Source organism: Geospiza fortis, unplaced genomic scaffold, assembly GCF_000277835.1.
Source record: "Geospiza fortis unplaced genomic scaffold, GeoFor_1.0 scaffold194, whole genome shotgun sequence".
In the NCBI taxonomy this organism is placed as follows: domain Eukaryota; kingdom Metazoa; phylum Chordata; class Aves; order Passeriformes; family Thraupidae; genus Geospiza; species Geospiza fortis.
Genome location: NW_005054322.1, coordinates 1,144,440 through 1,163,693, shown reverse-complemented (window position 1 = coordinate 1,163,693; position 19,254 = coordinate 1,144,440). Strand labels below are relative to the sequence as shown.

The following is a 19,254-nucleotide window of genomic DNA, read 5'->3' as shown; positions in this document are numbered from 1 at the left end:
TTCTATAAAAATAGAAAAGTTAACTCTGACTTTCCTTTTTAGGTTTGTATTGCGTAGCAATCTAGTCATAGGCCATGGTTAAAAAGAGAATTCCTTACCTGCTTATGAGAGAGGTTGGATCAGTGGAGACTTTGCTTAGACTGCAAAGTTTGGAAGTCTTTTTAGGTTGTGGTGCTGTTTTGAAAATATTGATTAATTTAGGTTTCAGGGGAGCTCTGGAATTCATATAATTCTGTGCTCTGACCAAAAGTAATATTAATTTTGAACTTGCTTGTGTTTTCTTGGGGCTTTTTACTGTTGTTCTGCAAGTATCTCCAAGACTGAAGATTCCACAGTCTCTTTGGACAGCCTGTTTCAGGGTTTGCCCATTTTTTTGGTAAAAAATTTAGGTAACTCTTGAGATGTCTAGTCAGATGGCATAAGAAAAGTGGAGGTGAAATGGCTTGAGGAGTGGGGTAGTGATTTTATGACCTAAGGTGCACCTCAAAATTGATGTACATTTTATATTTGGAGGGTTGGGGTACCTTGTGTAGCTGCAGTGGAGTCAGACTTGGTGTTACGTGCGTGTCTGCTGGGAATTTTGTTGAGCTTCTTCATGTCCTTTGCCTCATAGTTAACAATGTGGATTCACTTGTAAAACTAGAAGAAGTTCAGCTATTCTTAGTAGTTGGTCAGCATTCTTGCTACTTTTTTACTTTCTTCACGGTGAAAAAGTTTTTGGGAATATTGTTGAAATAAGGTGATTGCTTAGTTGTTACACTATCATCTTTTTAGCTGTTTTCCAGTGAATTAATTTCTGTCTGGGAGGCTTGCTTCCAGGAGAGAATACTTGATGTTTGTCAGAAATTGTACAACTTTGTATTGTCTACACAACAGACCATCTCTCTTGGCATTTCTCTGGAGAGGAAACATGTGACTGTTTGAAAAAGTAATTTAAAGAAAAATGGAAAAATGTGTAAAACTGTATGTCTTGCTTTCTAAACAACTACATAGGAGTTGAACAGACTGAACAGCAATGGCTGTTAGACAAAATCTAGTCTCCTACAGATTAATTAGAATTTAATGAAATATAACACACCGTGTAGTTATACAAAAAAACTTAAAGCCTAAGTGAAATGACAGAGCTTACAAGAAGGTTATAGGAAATAACACCTTTTTTAGTAAATTGATACAAGCTTGGGATGGATTTGTTCCAGTTGGCAACTGAGAGGACTTTTTCTTCATGCAATACATGTAATGCTTGAAAGAGTTTTAATATTACTGTGTTTGATCTCTTCTAGATGTAGATGATACCTTTACTATTTGGATTAAAAGATGTGAAGAAACACTGAATGGTAAGAAAAACCACATTTACTTAGTGAGGGATTAGATATGCCCTGTGCTTGAAAGCTTATCTCTTGTTTCTCTTGGAGTAGACACCCTTAGCACTTGTATGCTTCATTCAGATTTGTGGGAAGATTTATATTGGGTTTTTAGTGTAATAATTAGCTGTGGCAGTAGAGTACATATTTAAAGATCAGACAGTCATAATTAATTTTAACTTATTTTCATACACAACTGTGAACTAATTTTAACTGTAGAAGTATGTGTCACCTTGCGATCTAAAGCCTACATCAAAATAAATTTTCAAGTCTTGCAGAAGATAAAGTTGGAAAGAGATAGAAATTTGGAGATTTTGCTCCTTGATTCCATGTGGAAAGTACCATAGATGCTAATGGCTGTTCTGGGGCTTACCCATGGCAGCCACTGAATGTAAGCATAGTTTCCTTTCCTACCTTCCTACAGACAGACAGCCCTGACAATTAACTCATCCACAAAGTTTAAGCTGCCTGGGGATTCTGATGAGAGAGCAGAGCAGAATAACTTTGTGTCATTTTTTCCTCTGCCTTTGTGACTTTCTCTCCTCTCTGTGCTGCACACTGGAGAATGGGACAATAGAACAAGTTTGTGTCAATGGCTGACTAAAAACCATTTAGAGGAAAACCCCTTTGTGTTGTATAGGGATGAGCAGATTCTGCTTTGTGAGACATTTTTTGCTAGGTTTAATTTTATTTGGAGGAATTAGGTAAGTGATTGGCCTACATGGTCTTTTTTGCAAAGCGTTACTTTGGGCGACAATTTTTTCTGAAAGAGGTTACAATACACTTTTATCTTTAACACTGTATTTATATTTTGCAGTGTTTTGTTTTGTCCTGGATATTCACTGTCTTGTCTTCCTTGAACTATTTTCTTATTTCTCTGATACACCAGCAAAACAAAGCAAACAAACCAATTAAGGCAATAACAAAGTAATAACTCTGATTTCTTCATTGCAGCTTTATATTTTTTTCTCTTTTTGTCATTGTTCATTATGAAGAAGCAAAGGGAAAGTTTGTTTCTTTTCAAACATATTTAATCTGAAATATTTTAGAAAAAAGTTGTTATAAGATGGGAGGATACTAAGCTATAGTTTAGATACAAGTGCTACAGTATATTTAGGGTCATGTGAGTGAATTTCCATCTCATTCCACAGTGGGAAATTTCTGTCTCATTCCCCAGTGGGGTTTCCCTAGCATGAGATAAAAATGTGATGAGAGCTTTGTGCTATTCCTGGGGATGGATGGATGATAAACCTAGTGCAGACTCCCAGACAGTGATTTTTTAACCTCTTGTTTCCTGTGATGTTGTTTTAATTAAAAAATGCCTGTATCCATTTCAGGTAGGCAAGGGAATGTAATGGAAAATTTCTTGATTCAGTTAATCAGAACATGGTTTATATTAGAGTTGTTGGTTTGCACAAATTGCTGGTTGAAGTCTGATTAAAAAGTAGAGTGTCATGAAAGCAAAATGCTGGAGGTAGAACTGATGTGTTTCTACCTGCTCTGCTGTTGAGACTGGAGTGAATGCAGGATGTCTGGAGTAACTGAAGCAGCTAGAGTAAGATTGTGCCTTGTAAGTTCAATATGTCTTTTTCTGAACATGCAATTTCTTTTTTTTCCAGCATCACAGACTGATTCGGTAAGATATTTCCTTAATATGTTTACTATTTTGACTTCTCTGTTATGCTAGAGTATATTTTCTGCTTCAGTGGCTTCACTTCCAAGCTTTAAAAAGAATCTTTCATATTGTGTGCAATTCTGAAGTATTTAACTTTTCTTCTGAACATAAGTGCTTTTGAGACCAAGGCTGCGAAATTTGAGCCCTGGAAACTCTGAGGAATGGTTAACAAATCTGGCAATCACTGTGCATCCGTTGAGGTAAAATTTAACCTTCTGGCTCGCAGTCTGCAGCCTAATTTACAAATTAACCAGTTGTGGTTAATTGTGTTGTCACTACTAACTTGATTGGAACTGTTAGGAAGTAACTTTTTTTTTTATCCATAAGCTTGCAAGTGGATTGTGTAGACATTTTTTCTGTAACAACCTGCTCAACTTTCAGATGTCTTTTCTTTATTGAAAGTCTTCATAAGAAATGTTGAAATTGACCTCTCCTTCTGGTTTTTTTCTTCCTGGGACAAAACAAAAAAAGGAGGGGCTTTGCATTGGATATTCTGCTACCTCTTTAATAGTTAACCTAAAGTTTTTACATTTTGAGAATAGGGTAGAGGAGAAAAATGTACAGGAAGCATGGTGGTCGTATGTGAAGACAAATCTTAGATTTAGAAGGATTTTGTTTAAAAGTTCAACCTTGAGTTCTCGGACCTATTTCAGGTTTCCTTCATGATTTGTAGATTGGCAGTGTAGTCACTGGATGTTTTCCAGGTATACATCTTATCCAGAAAGAAATTACTTTAAGTTGAACTTAATTGCTGTTTATAAAATATATTCAAGTTAGAGACTAACACATTTAATGTAAATTGGAACTTTTTAATTTGTAATGTGCCATAAATGATGAATAGTGGGGAACTTCACCTGTAAGTTAATGTTCACACATAAATCAGGGAAGGGAAGCAGTTGGAATCAAGAAAAGGGGAGCAATCAGTGAAAATGATTTGTGCCTTGAAAAGTACTTCATGGTATATTTTCACTTACATTGATGTAACTTTCTTTCCAATTCAATGTGTTTCAACTAGAATATGCAGCAGCAGCCTCTGCCACCAAAGATCAAGTAAGTTGACTTCAGCTTTATTGTGAAATTTAAAGTAATTGGCATAATTGCACTTTGGCTTGGGGATTGGAGAAGCGGGATAATGACTCTAGGAGTTTTTTTTTTTGGGGTAACTTCAGAAATGTGTCAGTCCAAGTGAAGTGTTACTCAGTGCCATCAGTTTTGTTCAGACTAAATGGTACTTTCAGGAGGTTAAACCTAATCAGGAGAGAGGGGAATAGCATCAGCATTCTGGCTTCTGTTTTCTTACTCTCATGCTGAGCTTAATTCAAAGCCTGTTCCATTGTGCCTGGTATAGGTAATGTTTTTGAGCTATATTAAAGATTCTGAACTAAGAAGTGGATGACTTAGGAAAGTGATCTAATTTTATATGCTGTGTGATTTAAAAAAAAATTGTTCCTTCTTTTTTTCTTTTTTCAAGATACGACTGGTACCAAACAGAATCTCAAGTAATTGTGACCATAATGATCAAGAATGCACAGAAGGATGATGTCAGTGTGCAGTTTTTGGAGAGAAAGGTGATTTGTTATTGATACTCATCCCTAGATTCCCTGAGATGCAGTACTCAAACCAGTGAACATTACATGCTGCAGTAGCATAGAAAAGAATGGGGAGGGAGCCATGGGAAGGGAGCTCTGTCCTGCCTGAGCTTCTCTTCTGTACATTTGTGCTGCACATGAGTGTGTGCCCAGTCGGGCGATTTGGGATCAGTCACAGCAGTGTCCATAGGACTTAAACACAAGCAGTATGAGGTGTGTGTGCTGCACGGGAACATCTGCGTTTCAGCTGCCTGTGTGGAGGGATGGGGGAAGAGCTGATCTGGATTTAAATGTTAGACTATACATGCATCTGGAGCAGGACTGGGCAGAAACAAGGTATTGTTAAAATAGGTATGAATTAGTAATGTTTTGCTCTAGGACAGTTAGAGAAATAAACCCACCCACCAATATCCAGTCTTTCTTCCATTTGGCACCACTAAAATCGTGGCAGCAAAATATATTTTTTAAGGAAGTACAGTAATCCCTTTAATGAAGTACCATATGTTGTACCAATGGATTTCATGTTTAATTTAATTGACAATATCAAAGAATTGGGTTCTTATTCTCAACTAACTTAATATTTCATTAAATGCCAGAAGTACTTAATTATTATTATTATCTGGTTTAGGTTGTTAAAATAGTCTGAGCACTTGTTCTGTAGTTTGCTTGTATTAGAAGAAAAGCTGCAGGTTGTTTTCATGTTCCATTATTAATATGTTGATACACCATTTGTTGTATACTTCCTTCCCTAAAGACTTAAGATCCAGCTGACAAGATAGTAGGGTTTTTGAGTACATGTAGCAAGGGCTGAAATCTTCTGTTCATTTTCTAATGTATCTTAGAAACATCTCGTCCAATAATGCAGTAGTGTAATGGCATGGTCTGAAATTATATTAATTTAATCAATCTCTGTGTGAAATTACTGTCCTTTACTTGAAAATGGAGCTGCCGTCAAAGATGACCAGAGACGTGTTTTCAACTTTTAATAGATGAATGCATCAGTGAGGCTTCCATCAGGTGAAGACTTCAACTTGAAGCTTGATCTTCTTCATTCTATAGTGCCAGAGCAAAGTACGTTTAAAGTGCTTTCAACAAAGGTGAGCTTCTTCAAGTGTAAATCGTTTCTTTGACTGTTGCAATCCTGAAAATGTTTCTCTTCTATTGTCTTGTCTATCTGCAACAGTCATAGTATCTTGCTTTTCATATAGAAATGCTTTTTTTTCTTCAAGGTGTCTTTCAGCTGGTGGGAGACTTTCTAAACTTGTGCAAATATCAGAAATAGTAATGTGATGGTGCTTATTGAAGTGCAAATGAAAGACTTATGTTGACAATTCTTTCACTTCTTGCTAGAGAAAGGAGACTATAATCTTCACTATTAAAATTCAGGTAATAGGAAAGCATGAACACCCTTTTACAAAACTTTCAGGAACTAGTCTTTCCTGGGGAAGCATTGTTATTTTTATGTGCCCAAGAAATAAAAGTCAGACTTGGAAGATTTCACTGAAGAAATTGTTCTCTACCCTTTCATAGCTTCTTGCTGGTGAAGGTTAACCCATGTGGTTAACTGTCCATGGCTTTTCAAGAGAGTGTATTCCTTCTGTTCCTGGAAATAGTACATGCCTGGAGACACCTGAAAATGGCATGGTGTGAGAGAATGCTTCTGTCTCAGCATCTCGCTTCTTTCATATTACAAGTATAGAAAAATAAGGAACAGTGGTCTGGTATAGCATTTCTTGTGGCATAATGGATAGACAGACATACGCTTTGCCCACAGAGTGAAGCCTGAATCTCCAATGCTGGAATATGATGTTGGTTCTTCTCTTGTATTTCAGCAGTGGTTCTGCAGAGCTTATGGAAATTCTCTTGTATACTCATGTTCCATTTTACCTGTTCTATTCTCAGAAAGGTACCTATAATAGTTCTTGCATCATTTAATGGAAGAGGGACTTCAGGATGGCATGAGAGGATGGCCACAGAAAGTTTGTCTTGTTTTTCCACTCCTTGTACAAAGAAATCTGCACAGGTTATGTGATTGAGCACTTTACTTATCCCCCCTACAGTGCAGAAGCTTACATGGCTCAAAGTATGTAGAAATTCTGGTAGTCCATTAGTATTTGTATAAATTTGAGTGCAATGAGAATGAACCTTGTCAGGAAGAGTAGGTGTGAGGTCTTGTTTTGTTTATGTTCTTACATAGTTTGTTTTACACTTTTGTTTTGAAGTTTACCATTACTTTCTTTGGAAGCATCTAAGTGAACTGAGTGCTGTGAAATTCAGTTGACTTTGTCTTTTCCACACTGCCATCTCTACCCTGGGCTTATCTCTGAAATAATCTCTAGTAGTTTGCTGCCTGGTTTACTTTGAGGTTCCAAAACTGGGGTGGAAGGGTGAGTTATGTTCAAGCAGTGTCTGAGCTGTAAATATTTTGCATTTATTTTCAAATGTTATTATTCCTGAATACTTGTGAGAGACTATTTTTGAGATAAAATGGGTAAAAGGTTACACAGAAGGTGTTCTAACTGCGGAAGTAAGGGCTTCAGCATGTCCTTACTTTTGTAGAAAGGAGTAGTATAAAGCTGCCTGTGAGGGCACAGTGAAGAAATTGTTTAAGCCATGCCCCAGCTGGTTCTTGTTCTGACCACCAGATGGAGTCTGGAAGAAAAAAATAAATTAAAAGCAGCTCGATGTTAAGTGTGCAAAGACTTCTTTACAGATTTAGAATATTTTTCTTAGAAAAATATTAAGTACTTTAAGGGAATGATGCAACCTTAGTGTTTGATTACCAGAAATTCAGTTTTCTTTTCTTAGCTTTGTGTATATATACTTGGCTTTTATGAGCAGCATGGCAAATAGTTGGGTAGTACTTTGAGTAAATTAGTGATTACTGATTAAAACTTCTCAAACTATTCACATATTATTTTGTACTATTTACATGAATTCCTTTTGTAAGAACTTGGAAAGAAAGACGTAATCTCATTATCTTCCCAATTACATGAACTTGTTACTATCCAATCCTAAAGAAGTTGAGTTTTTGTGGGATAGAAACAGATGTATTCCTGCAGATTATTAATTTCAGGTGAGAATAACTTGATTTGTTCATACTGCTTTATTTTGTGCCGCTGCTTTGAATGTGTGAGCCACGTTGCCATTAGTATCATATAGTCGTCACTGGGCAACAAAGACTCTGGCCTTTCTTTCACTTATGTGAGCAAATATATGAGGAAATGGTGGAACATATGAGCAGGCTGTGTAGTGACTAGTTTGGGTCCATGAACTTTGTACAACTAAAAAAATTAAGGGATAGAGAATGAAACAGCAGAACTGGCAGAGAGTAGAAGGCAGCAGAATGCAGCAGAACTGGCAGAGAGTAGAACGATCCTGCATGTTTTGGAGCTAAGAGGAGCTGTGGAGGGTTTTCTCAATACTGCTTGAAATTCAGCATCACTTGACAAATGCAAAGACATGAAGGTAAGGATGCAAATTCAGGAGGAGAAAACAGCCTTAAGTGTATTTGCAGAACTACAAATTCTAAAGTCTGCAAGGAGCAGGCAGAACTCCTAGACTCCTGAACTGGTTCTTTCAGCAAGTGTTGGCAGTAGTGAAAAATACAATTGCCAACATAATGATTGTTTCTTTCCCAGCAAGGAAATTAAAAAGTATACCTTTGTATCCATGCTGTGTCAAGCTTTGAGATACAAAGTCTGTTTGGAAAAAACCAGGACTAGCAAGTGTTACAGTAGCATAGATAGATTTTTTGAACTGTTTCAATAGTTTCTGTGTGAGTAAAAATAAATTAGTGTCTGTCATCTGCAGACTTTGACTTCAAGCTGTGAACTAGAAGATGTACAATATTTGATGCCAACTGAAGAGCAGCATAATGTGTGGATGAAGTCCAGTTTTGAGATAAAAATTGTAAATGTGTCTTGATGCATCCTCTAATATTTTATATTCTCTAATTGTCAACAGTTTTACAGATGATATAGGCTGCCTTTAATAGTGACTATATCTATTATTACCATACTTGAAGCCTGTTTTGTTTTTTTACCCAATTAGAAATTTTACTTGCTGTTCAATAGGAAACAGTGCTGGGAAATTGAACTTTGAGTTGCTTATGGTTCCTGTGCACATTTAGTGGCAAGTTACTCAGAGTTGCCTCTTGTTGTTCAGCATTTAATTCTGATGGCCTATGGCCTCAGGTTAATGTTAGTTTTAGAAAATGCTGAATACCACTGAATTGAACCCATCTCTTGCAGATACTGCTATATCTGCATAGCATTTTGTACATTAGCAGCACAGTTGATGGATCATAACTAAATCAATTGATGTTATTGATTGTACTCCTCATCTGTCAGAAGTGTCTGACTCTAGCAATCTGATCAAGCAAAAAGTAACAGCTGCTCCTAAAAGAAGTGTAGAAATTTGAGATTGGTGTCTTAAAAATGGAAGCTGAAAACTGTTGCATTCAGCGTTTCACAGGAGGAGGGCCCCTTTACTGGTGCTTTTTGGCTTTTTACTTCTTTCCAGAAGAGGGAGCCAAAATGTAAAGGCTGGACCAGGTTTGCTCTTTGCATGCTGCCAGGGTGCAGTTATTCTGTGACTCAGGGTGCATACTGTCATCATGCTCCCTTCACAGAAGGAAAAAGGCATAAAAATTTTAAATGAGGGACTAAATATGTTTAAGAAAAAACTAGTAAATAGGTATCTGTCCAGAAAATATGTCAGGAGAGTAGAAATGTACAAATTCTGTAAGGATTTCTACTGTTATTAAACATGCACAATTAACCTCACTTTCTTTTCCCTCTTAGGCTCAGTCTATGTAGTCAGTGTATTTTGGATTCCAGGGGAATATTTTGCAGTGTTCCCCTGGAAATTTGCGTGACATGAGCAGTTTCTGTAGGTCTTCTGATGAGTTCTAGGTGGTGCTTGGGATTTTCTTCTCCTCAGACTTAGAAGAGGAGAGTGAAGATGACTATGTGCTTTTAGTGCTAGTGCTTATGACCTTGAAGGAAACTTGAGGTAGTGCATTCTGGTTTTCTTCTTGATTACAGATAGACTGAGGACAATTACTGGGAGTTTTCAGTTTGTAGTGCTTTGGGCTTTTTGCAAGCAGTGACTTGCAGCAGTGTAGAGCCATTTGAAGAAGTGGTAAAATATGGTTTTTTTACCCCAGAACTGTCCTTTAATTAGAGATCAAAGTTGTACTGCAGACCGGGGAGGTGTTAAGAAGCTTCAGCCTCTTTTACAGTTGACATTTGTTGCTTAACAGAGATGTGTGAGGGAGAGGCACACACTCAGCAGCTTCATGCCAAGAATATGGTTGTGTGCATCCGTGGAATGTTGTTTTTTTCCTTGAACCAATATTTTGATTTGCAAACACTGGAATACCCTGTGAAGCTAACTGGAACTGATGCCTGTTGCTGAATGTGAGGGAAAAGGCAAAGAGTGGAACTGTTTCACACGCTCTTGGACTGTCATCAGAGACTCTATTCAGAGGCAAATGTACACAAAAAGATAAACAGAGGAACATATCTATTTTAACTGAAGTTGGATCTTACCACTGCAGTCCAGTCCTTAAAAGATACTTTCCTGTTTAGGGTACTTGCATTAAATTGCTTGTAGGGACTTGAATGCAGACTTGGCTGCTCTCGAGTACTTGTTTTCACTGTAAGAGTTTCATGCAGATTTATATCTCCCATGTATATTCTTGAGTATTTTCTATAAATTATAAACTAATATTTAAGGTGAATGGATAATTTTCTGAAATTTCTTGCATCTTTTAGGCAGGGCTAGTTGGAGCAGTTTCTTCTTCTGTGATTGGTGTGATGTTTACATACTGAACAATAAGTTTGATTTTATTCTTTTCCTTCTATATGAATGAAGATGGATTTGAGACAGATTTAAACCTGGTAATACTCTGAGAACTATTATTTATACGTGCGTATAAGTCAGTGCCCATGCTTTATATAAATGCATAAAAGAAAACGATGCATAAGGGGGTTTATGTCTTGAGAACTATTGGAATAATGATGGTTTACGTGGAGAATAAAGTGATAAATAGCTTTAGAATACCAAAATGATCTCTGTTGCTAGCTTCTCTTCTAAAATTCAAAAACTTTGTGTTGGCTATGTAATATCAGTCAGAGGAAACTTGAACCTTTTTCCCCCAGTTCCCCATAGTACATAGCTGGCAAAGAAATAAATAAATCCCTTCTGTTGCAGTATACTCCATATAGAATAAATTTCTTAATTATCATTGTATGTGATAACACTGTAGGATTATTTTCATCTTAACATATTTTGTTTAAAGTTATGGACCAAAAATCTTGGAATTTAGAGTACAAGCAAGATATAAAAGGTCTTTGAATAATTAGGACATCAGAACTGTAGGCATATGTGCTCTTAGAGGCACATTTGAATAGTTCTTATATTTTTAGAAGGCTGTTCTATTTTATCCTATGAAATTCATGAGATGATCACAGAAGGACAGCTCTAAATCCTTAAAATTTATGACTCAGACAAGGTAGTCAGTAGTTCAGTAAATAACAAAGTAGCTGATTAGAAACACTGAATTCCTGTTTTCAGGTGTTTGATACAGCAGAACACCAGAATTGGAAAGGATACTTTTGGTATGTCTTAAAATTATTGGCTGGACTGTTGTTTAAGCTTTGCCAGTTTTGACCAGAGCTTGACAGAAATTTTCCAATGGTAAATGAACTTGCCCTTACTATGGACTGTAAAATATAAAACACAGTAGAAATTAGGAAAAAAACCAAAAACCCTTGTAGTTTGTCAGTGCACACCAGAATCTCCTTTTAGGGTGGAAGATAAAAATTCTTCCCCTTTTCATGTGTCTCAGTTAGACTGCCACTGCCTGTCCCAGAAGGAAAGTTCAAGTGAAATCAAGCATCGGAGGTTTCAACTTTTTAACAATAAGTATCTACCTAGAAAATAAATGTTGCCTAACTAGCGTTGATCTTTTCCAAAGAGGAGGAATTATTTCTTAAAACTGGATTAAACACTCTTTTATGCCAGTCATCCTAAAATAAGGTGTTGTTGTTTTATTTTTATGCTATCAATGAAATGGTTTAGGATACGTTTTGAGAGGAGCTGTGGTGCCTTTTCTGATAGCTATCACTTGGATTAAGCCCCAAACAAACATGTCCAAATCTCTGGTAGGCTTTAAAAATTTGATTACTTTTATGACCAGAAAACTCTGAGTAGAAATTTACCTGTGTCCTTTCACTGTGGGTGGTTTCTTCTAGACAATAAATCGCTCATTTGACCCTGTTCTCGGAGGGGTAGGTTTCTCTCAAGATGGTATTTCAAACAAGTAGTGCATGAATTCCATGTGTCTTTTCCTTTTTGCTTTACTCTCTTTGAACCCAAAACACAAGGGACTTTGAAGAGAAAGTGTGTTATATCTGCATTGGGATTTTTTGTAGATCTGGAGTACCATGTTCCATTGTAGGTTCACCAGTGCAAGAAAGGCACTGATGTAGTGAAGCAAGTCTTAGCAGAGGACTGCCAAGGTACTCAGGTGTCTGCACAGCTTGAGCTACAAGGAGAAGCTGAGGAATTAGGCTTGTCCTTAGGTGGCATGCAGAGCATTTAATTTGCAGTTAAATTTTCCTGTCTTATATACTAAAGTTGGCATGAGGCACACAGGCATACGTTTTATGAAATATAAATGTTGAATCAAAGTAGTTGGCAAAGCGTTGATGTATTTCTCTTGCCCAAGTGAATTTTTTTTCAAAGGAGAGGAAAAAGCTAACAGTACTTTTCTGCTAGATATGACATAAATGTCTGTGCTGATGTGTTTCTTTTCTGTGTGATAGCTATCAGTATCTGTATTAAAACCTTCATTAAAATGCATTCATTGCCATTTGTGCACGTAATTGGGACTCACTGAGTTATTCCTTCTTAGATCAAATAGAGCTCTCAAGTTGAAGAAACACGCTCCTTCACAAGCAGAACTTTATAGCTTTATATTTTTGGAAAATGTGGTTGTATAATGGTATGAAGTTAATGATTCCCTAGCTTTGCTCCTGCCTGCCACTTCGCCTAATGAGTAACTTCAATTGAAGTGGATGTAGTAGACAGAGTAGAAGTTTAATCATGTCAGAAATACATTCTGTCTCAGTTCTTCAGCTGTGTGCACTTCCAGCTTGGCAGGGTTGAAATGGTTTAGAGTTAAGAAATCTGCATCTTACATTGGGAATTAGTTTGTGTCATTGGCTTCTCCTTAGGACTGTTTATTGTGCAGTACTGTTTTAGAGAGGAAAATATAAGGGCTAGCAGATCAGAAAAGAAGGGGGATTGCTGGAGCAGCAAAACTAAAGTTATTGCTTATTTTCTTCTTTTTATGCATGGGCAGAGTACTGTGATGAATAGCCAATGGTTTTTATAAGGACTTGTTGAGGAGGATTGTATTCTGAGAAGAAAACAGTCCATGTTTAGTAGCTCACATCAAGCATTATATTGCATTAGAGGTCATTTTTGGTGTGGATGAAATAAGCTGTATTTGAAATACTGGAAGATATTGGTGGAAAACCTGAAGTGTAAGGGCAAGAAGAATTAGTGAAAGAAAAAATAAACAGAGAAATTGAAGAGATAAAGGGGAGAGCACTTTGAGTATCAAGCATAGGCTTTCCTCCCCCCCTCCCCTAAAACATGTTGGTAGATGCACTAATAAGTAGAGTATAAAATCTTAACTTTGGAGCCTCAACTGAAATGCACAGCTCAATCGATAATAGAGTCTCCTCAGTTGAGAAGAGTTTATATAAGAAATAGAGGAGAGTGGTTTTAAATTAATACTCATGTTCACTTGTAACTAATTAGTTCCTTTGTAAGTAGCTAATTAAATGTTTGGCTCAGGAGATCCAAATCCACTGGGGAAAGAAAACCTGCTAGTTCTGCCACTTGTGGAACTACTTGATTGTCTTATATGTACATATTCAAATGTTTTGCTTCCTTAAGCTAATAACAGAGCATTAGATCTATGAGTGTAGGTGCTGAGAATGAACTTCAAGGTTGCAATTTTCAAAATGTTTTTCAAAATGTTTCTTCAAATGTTTTTAAAAGAATCCAGTGGAGGTAGCTTTACTGACTTCTTTTGGTTTACTGAAGAGTAATTCTTCTGCATAGTTTAACGGAAATCGCTGCATCCGTACAGATGGTGATGTTAAACTCTGAAATACAGACCTTTTTTAGGGAGGGTAGGTTGGTCATCCAGACTAACAGCATTTTGATTTTATTTGGTTATTTTTGGTTCTGTGATGTTACTTTCAAAATGGATACTCTGGTGCCTAATTTGTGACTTGTCAAGTGGCTGAAAGTATTGAAAAATCCAACAGATGCAGGGACTGGGAAATCAAATACACGTGGGTGTTGGACTTAGAAGTTTACTGAAGCTCTCACCTGCCTTGAAGGACATTTCATGCCTCTTATCTTAGACTTTTTGTTGTTTGCAGTACATGTTAGTGGTGGAAAATAAGTATTTAAACTTATCTTGGGAATTTGTGGCTTCCTGAGGGAGAAAAAAAAAAAAGAAACATTTCATAACTGAATATTCTGTTTCTTAAAATTCATTGTGATAGCAAACGTGGAAGCATTAGAACTTCAGTGAGCTAACTTTTTATATTTTGGTAAGATACCTCAGTCTGTTGCTTACCAGTGATTGATTTAACAAGGTATTAAATCAAGTTCAAATTTCAGATCAACATAATGCTGTGCAGTGAGCTTGCTGTTTGAATCTAAGGTTAGCTTTTACAGTGGTGCCTTTGTTCTTGGGTCTGCAGGGATCCCCAGGTTGTAGTGGCTTTAGGTGGAACTAAGAACTTGCATCTGCTGAGCTGTTTGCAAATAAGGAAGCACTGAAGTTTAGCAAGCACTGATTTCAGTTAATTAATAGCATCATATGAGCTTTGTGACATCTTCTTAAGTGAATAGGAGTGACATTAGACAGTCCTTGTTTTGAAACTTTGTAACCCTGTAACCAAAGGAGAAGGTTAATTATGAAAAAAAACATTTCAATGTTGTTGTCTAAAGGGATTATGTGAAGTTGTGAATAGGGCATGACATACTTCACTTAATTTTGTTTCTCCTATGGTAATTGCAACCACATCCATTTTTAATTGCCAGTTTTGTCAATGAATACTTGACAATTTTCTCCATAGCAGTGTTTGTTCATTGAACCAAATGAATACAGCTTCTGAATTTCTCCAGTGGGAAGATCTGCATAGTCCCAGGGTGTTTCTCTGGTTTGTGTAGTACACATCAAACATGGAATTTTTTGGTAAATGAAATGTAAACTTAGATAAAGTTGGATTTTGTAGTCTTTCAAAACTGCTGCTTATTAGAGCTGACTGCCAAGAAAGGGATGCTTGAAAGGCAGTACCTTGGAGCCTGGCAGTGTAGAGATTTTGGGACTGATCATTACCTTTGGGATGCCATAATTTACAAAAGGAATCAAGTGAATAGTAAACAAAAGAAAGTTAAGTAGTCCTGAACAGAAAGGTAGAAGTCTGATACAAATCTGCACAGGCACATGGGAACTTGTTTGATGTGTGGCTTGAACTCGAGTAACTTTGTCTTGTAAGGTAGGTAAATTTGGCTATGATACAGGTTTCATATTAGAGGCTGTGTTTCTAAAACCAAATGTTTGTATTTTCTTACAGCTACAGAATCCAGCTATTTTGGAGCTGCATGGCAGAATTCTTTGCATCTGGATTAATTTGTTCTTTGTCTCATGTTTTGTAGGTTGAGATAAAAATGAAGAAGCCAGAGGCTGTAAGATGGGAGAAGCTGGAGGGCCAGGGAGATTCTCCTAAGTTAAAACAATTTACACCAGGTTTGTTCTCTGAACTATTTAGTATTAAATGGTTTATTTGTATTGAGTGAGTTACAGTTATTAATAATAGTTCTGTGTTAAATATTGTTTATAAAATCACAGCTTCATATTTGCAATGAAAAGCCTAATCATCTTGGTTTCACTGTCAAGAATTAACAGAAAGTCTGCAAGCCATTAGTGAAACATAGGTATTAAATTTAGTCATAACCCCTGTTAATCTGATGAATTGTTAAGGGTATATATATGCTTGTCATTGATTCTGCTTATCTGCTTGGGTCTCTGTTTTGCAGTTCTGTACATTGTTAAGTGTGTGTGTTGTGGTTTAGGAATGGTACCTCCCAATTCAGTGCCCCACTGGGACCCTTCCAAAAGACACCATCGAGGTCTCACTCTCCTTTCCCCTCCCCTTTCCCACTGCAGTGGGATGGAGTTGAGAATTGGAGGCACAATAGGTGAAGTGTTGAGATAAAAACAGTTTACTTGAAACAGCAATTAAATTAGAAAACAAACAGTAACAGCAACAACCTGAATAACAGAAGGCTACAAAAGAGAGAGTGATTTACATGCAAAATGCACCAGTGGACCCCGGGTGACAAGCACTAGGAGATGGATGGCTTCCCCCTCCCCACACCTTTTTCTTGACTGGAAGCCCTACCCTTCTTCTGGCATGCCCAGACCATCCCACCCCAGCAATGATCTGCCCTGTTGTAGAGTATCATCCTGGCCATGCCTGCTGAGCTTCAGGCCCCACCCCTCACCACTACGGCAAAAAATTAACTCTGTTCTGGCCAGACCTAGACAGCAGTTGTTATGTTATGTGACCTGTTGCTTAAATAATTATTGTTTCCCTAAGTATTGGATTTCGCTTGGAGACTAATACATTGGAGTTTTTCAATACAGATAAACATTCTGTCTGTGACAGAATTTGAATTTCCTGATGTATTGATTTCAGTTTTTTTTTTTTTAATTTAGCTCAACTTATTCTATGGCTCTAGGCTGCTGTTTTGGTTTTTTTTCTGTCAGCCAATATCTCTTTTTGATATCAATTATCTGTGTTGCTGTTGGCCAGCTTTTTTGTGTGCATTGGATAACAAAATTACATAACTCTGTTGACCTAAAAATAAACTTCTGCATTTCTTAGTTTCCTTTATGTTTGTTTCTGCAATGCTTGTATCAGTTCAGAGGAGTCCATCTGCATTTTCATGTCCTGTTATCATCTCTGATTCATCAGGTACATGTGTCTGTGTTCTCTGATGCTCTCAAAGTAGTGAGAAAATGCTTCATTAACTAACACTTCTGTTTTCAGATACCCAGCACTTATACCCATCATCGTCTCACTATACAAGGAACTGGGACAAACTGGTAGTTGAAATCAAAGAAGAGGAGAAAAATGAGAAATTAGAAGGAGATGCTGCTTTAAATAAACTCTTCCAGCAAATCTATTCAGATGGTACAGATGAAGTAAAACGTGCCATGAACAAATCATTCGTAAGTCTTCATTCTTTTCTCTGAAGAAACCTGTGACTTTTGCACACTGATATGATTTACTAAACTTTGCATATGTTGGGAGAAGCCTGTTACCAAAATTTTATGTCTGTGAATGAATAAATTTTGGCCATGGGTCTGTTGGAGATACTGGTACAGCTACACCCACTGAAAGCTACAGGGCTGTACTCTGATGAATGTGACTCTTTATAAGTCCAAGGTTGTGCTTTGTCACTGATATCTTCATTTCAATCAGTGTTACCAAAAGAAGTAGAGGCTTGGCTCATGTAGAGCTTGAAGACTTGCCAGGGGGTGAAAGGATCAAATTCCTCTTGATTGCTTGAATCTAGTTTAATTTGTAGCCATCACAGGCAAGAACGTGATGACTCTTTAAAAGCTTCTTGTTAATGAAGCAGCATCTCACTTGTCCAGTAGTGATAAAAGTCCTGCTGGGCTGGAGATTATGGAATGATGGCTCTGTCACATTTTATTTCATAGGTACACAATTTCTGTGTAATCACTACTCTTTGCAGTTTGCTGTAGGAACTGGCTTTTTTATTACTAGAATGCTCAGCAGACTAAACAAGCTCTCTCTTATGTTGCAGATGGAGTCTGGTGGCACAGTTCTGAGCACCAACTGGTCTGATGTTGGTAAAAGGAAGGTAGAAGTAAATCCTCCTGATGACGTGGAATGGAAAAAATTCTAATCCTATTTCTGATCTTTACCATCTATGTGTTGCCATAGTCATGTACTGACCACTATGTATGGACATAGCATTCTTGGATTCCAAGCACTGAATGTTCCCTTGAAAACAGGAATTGTCTGTACATTTTGCGTGCTTTAGAAATTCCTTCATCTGCAGATCTTAAAGATATACTCAAGAGTGGAACCCTATTTTTATCATATGTCTTAATTTCTGGGAATTGAGTCCATCAGTCCAAATTTTCTACCACCTTTATCAGCTCTTCTCTTTGGGATAGGGTGATCTCTAATGGCTGGTCAGGATTATTGCCTTACACCTGGTATTTCTGTTCAATAACTTATTAGATCTTGGCAATTTTGGGTAAAAACACTTTTCACAACAGTGTTAAAATTGTTTGCTCCTTAACTCTGCTAAATAAAACTGTAAATACAACTTTTTCTATAAGGAAGCTGCTTTATTTCATTTTTAGTATTGTTTTTTTGATAGGGGAGTCACTTAAAGCATATAGATAAGGATAAGGTAAGAATGTGAATGTACTGTTTCAAAAGAAGAGCTGGCACGTATAGGAGCTAAATGTGCATTCAGTGATGAGGATGAGATTACTATTCTTGATGCAGACACAAACCACCCACTTTGGAGTCCTTCCACTTCTGTAATAAGTTGAATTGTAGTCACAGTCATGGAAGATAGCAAATTTGTTGTGACTGGAAATTTTTACAGAAAAGTAGGTCCTCTGTCTACCTTCTAAATTCAAAATAAATTTACCTGGGATCAAAGCCAGCAAGCAGTTGCTTTAAGTTACGTAATTTCTGAATAATAGAAACTGTTTAAAGAACAACTTGTATGTCCTTAATAGTTTCCATTAGTGCAGCTTTATTGTCATGATCAAATTGTAAATAACAGTAGAGAAAAGGAATTGAGAATCTGTGTACTGTCTGTGCTTGTACTTCCTGAATACAAGTTTACAGGGACCTAGAGGTGCTCAAAAGCCATCTGGATATGCTCCTGGGCACCTGGCTTGAGATGCCCCTTCTTGAGCAAGGGGTTTGGACAAGGGCACTTCCAGGGGTGCCTTCCAACCTCAGCCTTTCTGTGATTCCATGAGAGATGAACTCAGAAGGTTGTGCTAAATGTGCCTTGTCTGTGCCACTGTCTCTTGTGAATTCAGAGATAGCCAAATGGTGTCATCATAGAAACACCATGAATTGCAAATATTGACAGCACCATGAAAGCAACTTCATTTCTTGCTAACCATTGGATGCTGTTTTAAGTTTGCTACTTTTCCCTGCTTTCCTAATGATGTGGGGTTTTCCGGGCCATTTGTTATTCTGCCTGTTGTCTTTGTATTGAACATGTTATTTTCCTGCAGTGTCAACTGGATGAGCTTGGTAAAATAGGAAGGCTGTTAGAACAGGTGTTTTTAATAGCATGAGTGAAGTCTGCAGCTGTTAGGTATTAAATGATGATTGAAAATTAAAGAGGAGGAAGGAAGGATCTATTCTGTTGCTGCTGAGGAATAGGGACCTAGATTTTGCTGTGATGCTGGGAAAGTGCAGTGGCTTTTTCCCCACTACTGTTACTATGCTTGTGC

The 19,254-nt window shown here is 37.2% G+C and overlaps 1 protein-coding gene across 1 annotated transcript in view; it reads left to right on the top strand.

The window, feature by feature from the left end:
* The window catches only part of SUGT1 (SGT1 homolog, MIS12 kinetochore complex assembly cochaperone), a 25,803-nt gene extending 7,696 nt beyond the window's left edge, over window positions 1-18,107 (top strand). Inside the window, exons 5-12 of the mRNA XM_014306924.2 lie at window positions 1,281-1,334; window positions 2,981-2,997; window positions 4,052-4,086; window positions 4,508-4,604; window positions 5,615-5,722; window positions 15,384-15,474; window positions 16,781-16,962; window positions 17,565-18,107. Coding sequence (XP_014162399.2) covers window positions 1,281-1,334; window positions 2,981-2,997; window positions 4,052-4,086; window positions 4,508-4,604; window positions 5,615-5,722; window positions 15,384-15,474; window positions 16,781-16,962; window positions 17,565-17,666 — 686 coding nt within the window. The 3' untranslated portion in view covers window positions 17,667-18,107. The remainder of the gene's footprint in view (window positions 1-1,280; window positions 1,335-2,980; window positions 2,998-4,051; window positions 4,087-4,507; window positions 4,605-5,614; window positions 5,723-15,383; window positions 15,475-16,780; window positions 16,963-17,564) is intronic.
* The last annotated feature ends 1,147 nt before the right edge of the window (window positions 18,108-19,254 follow it).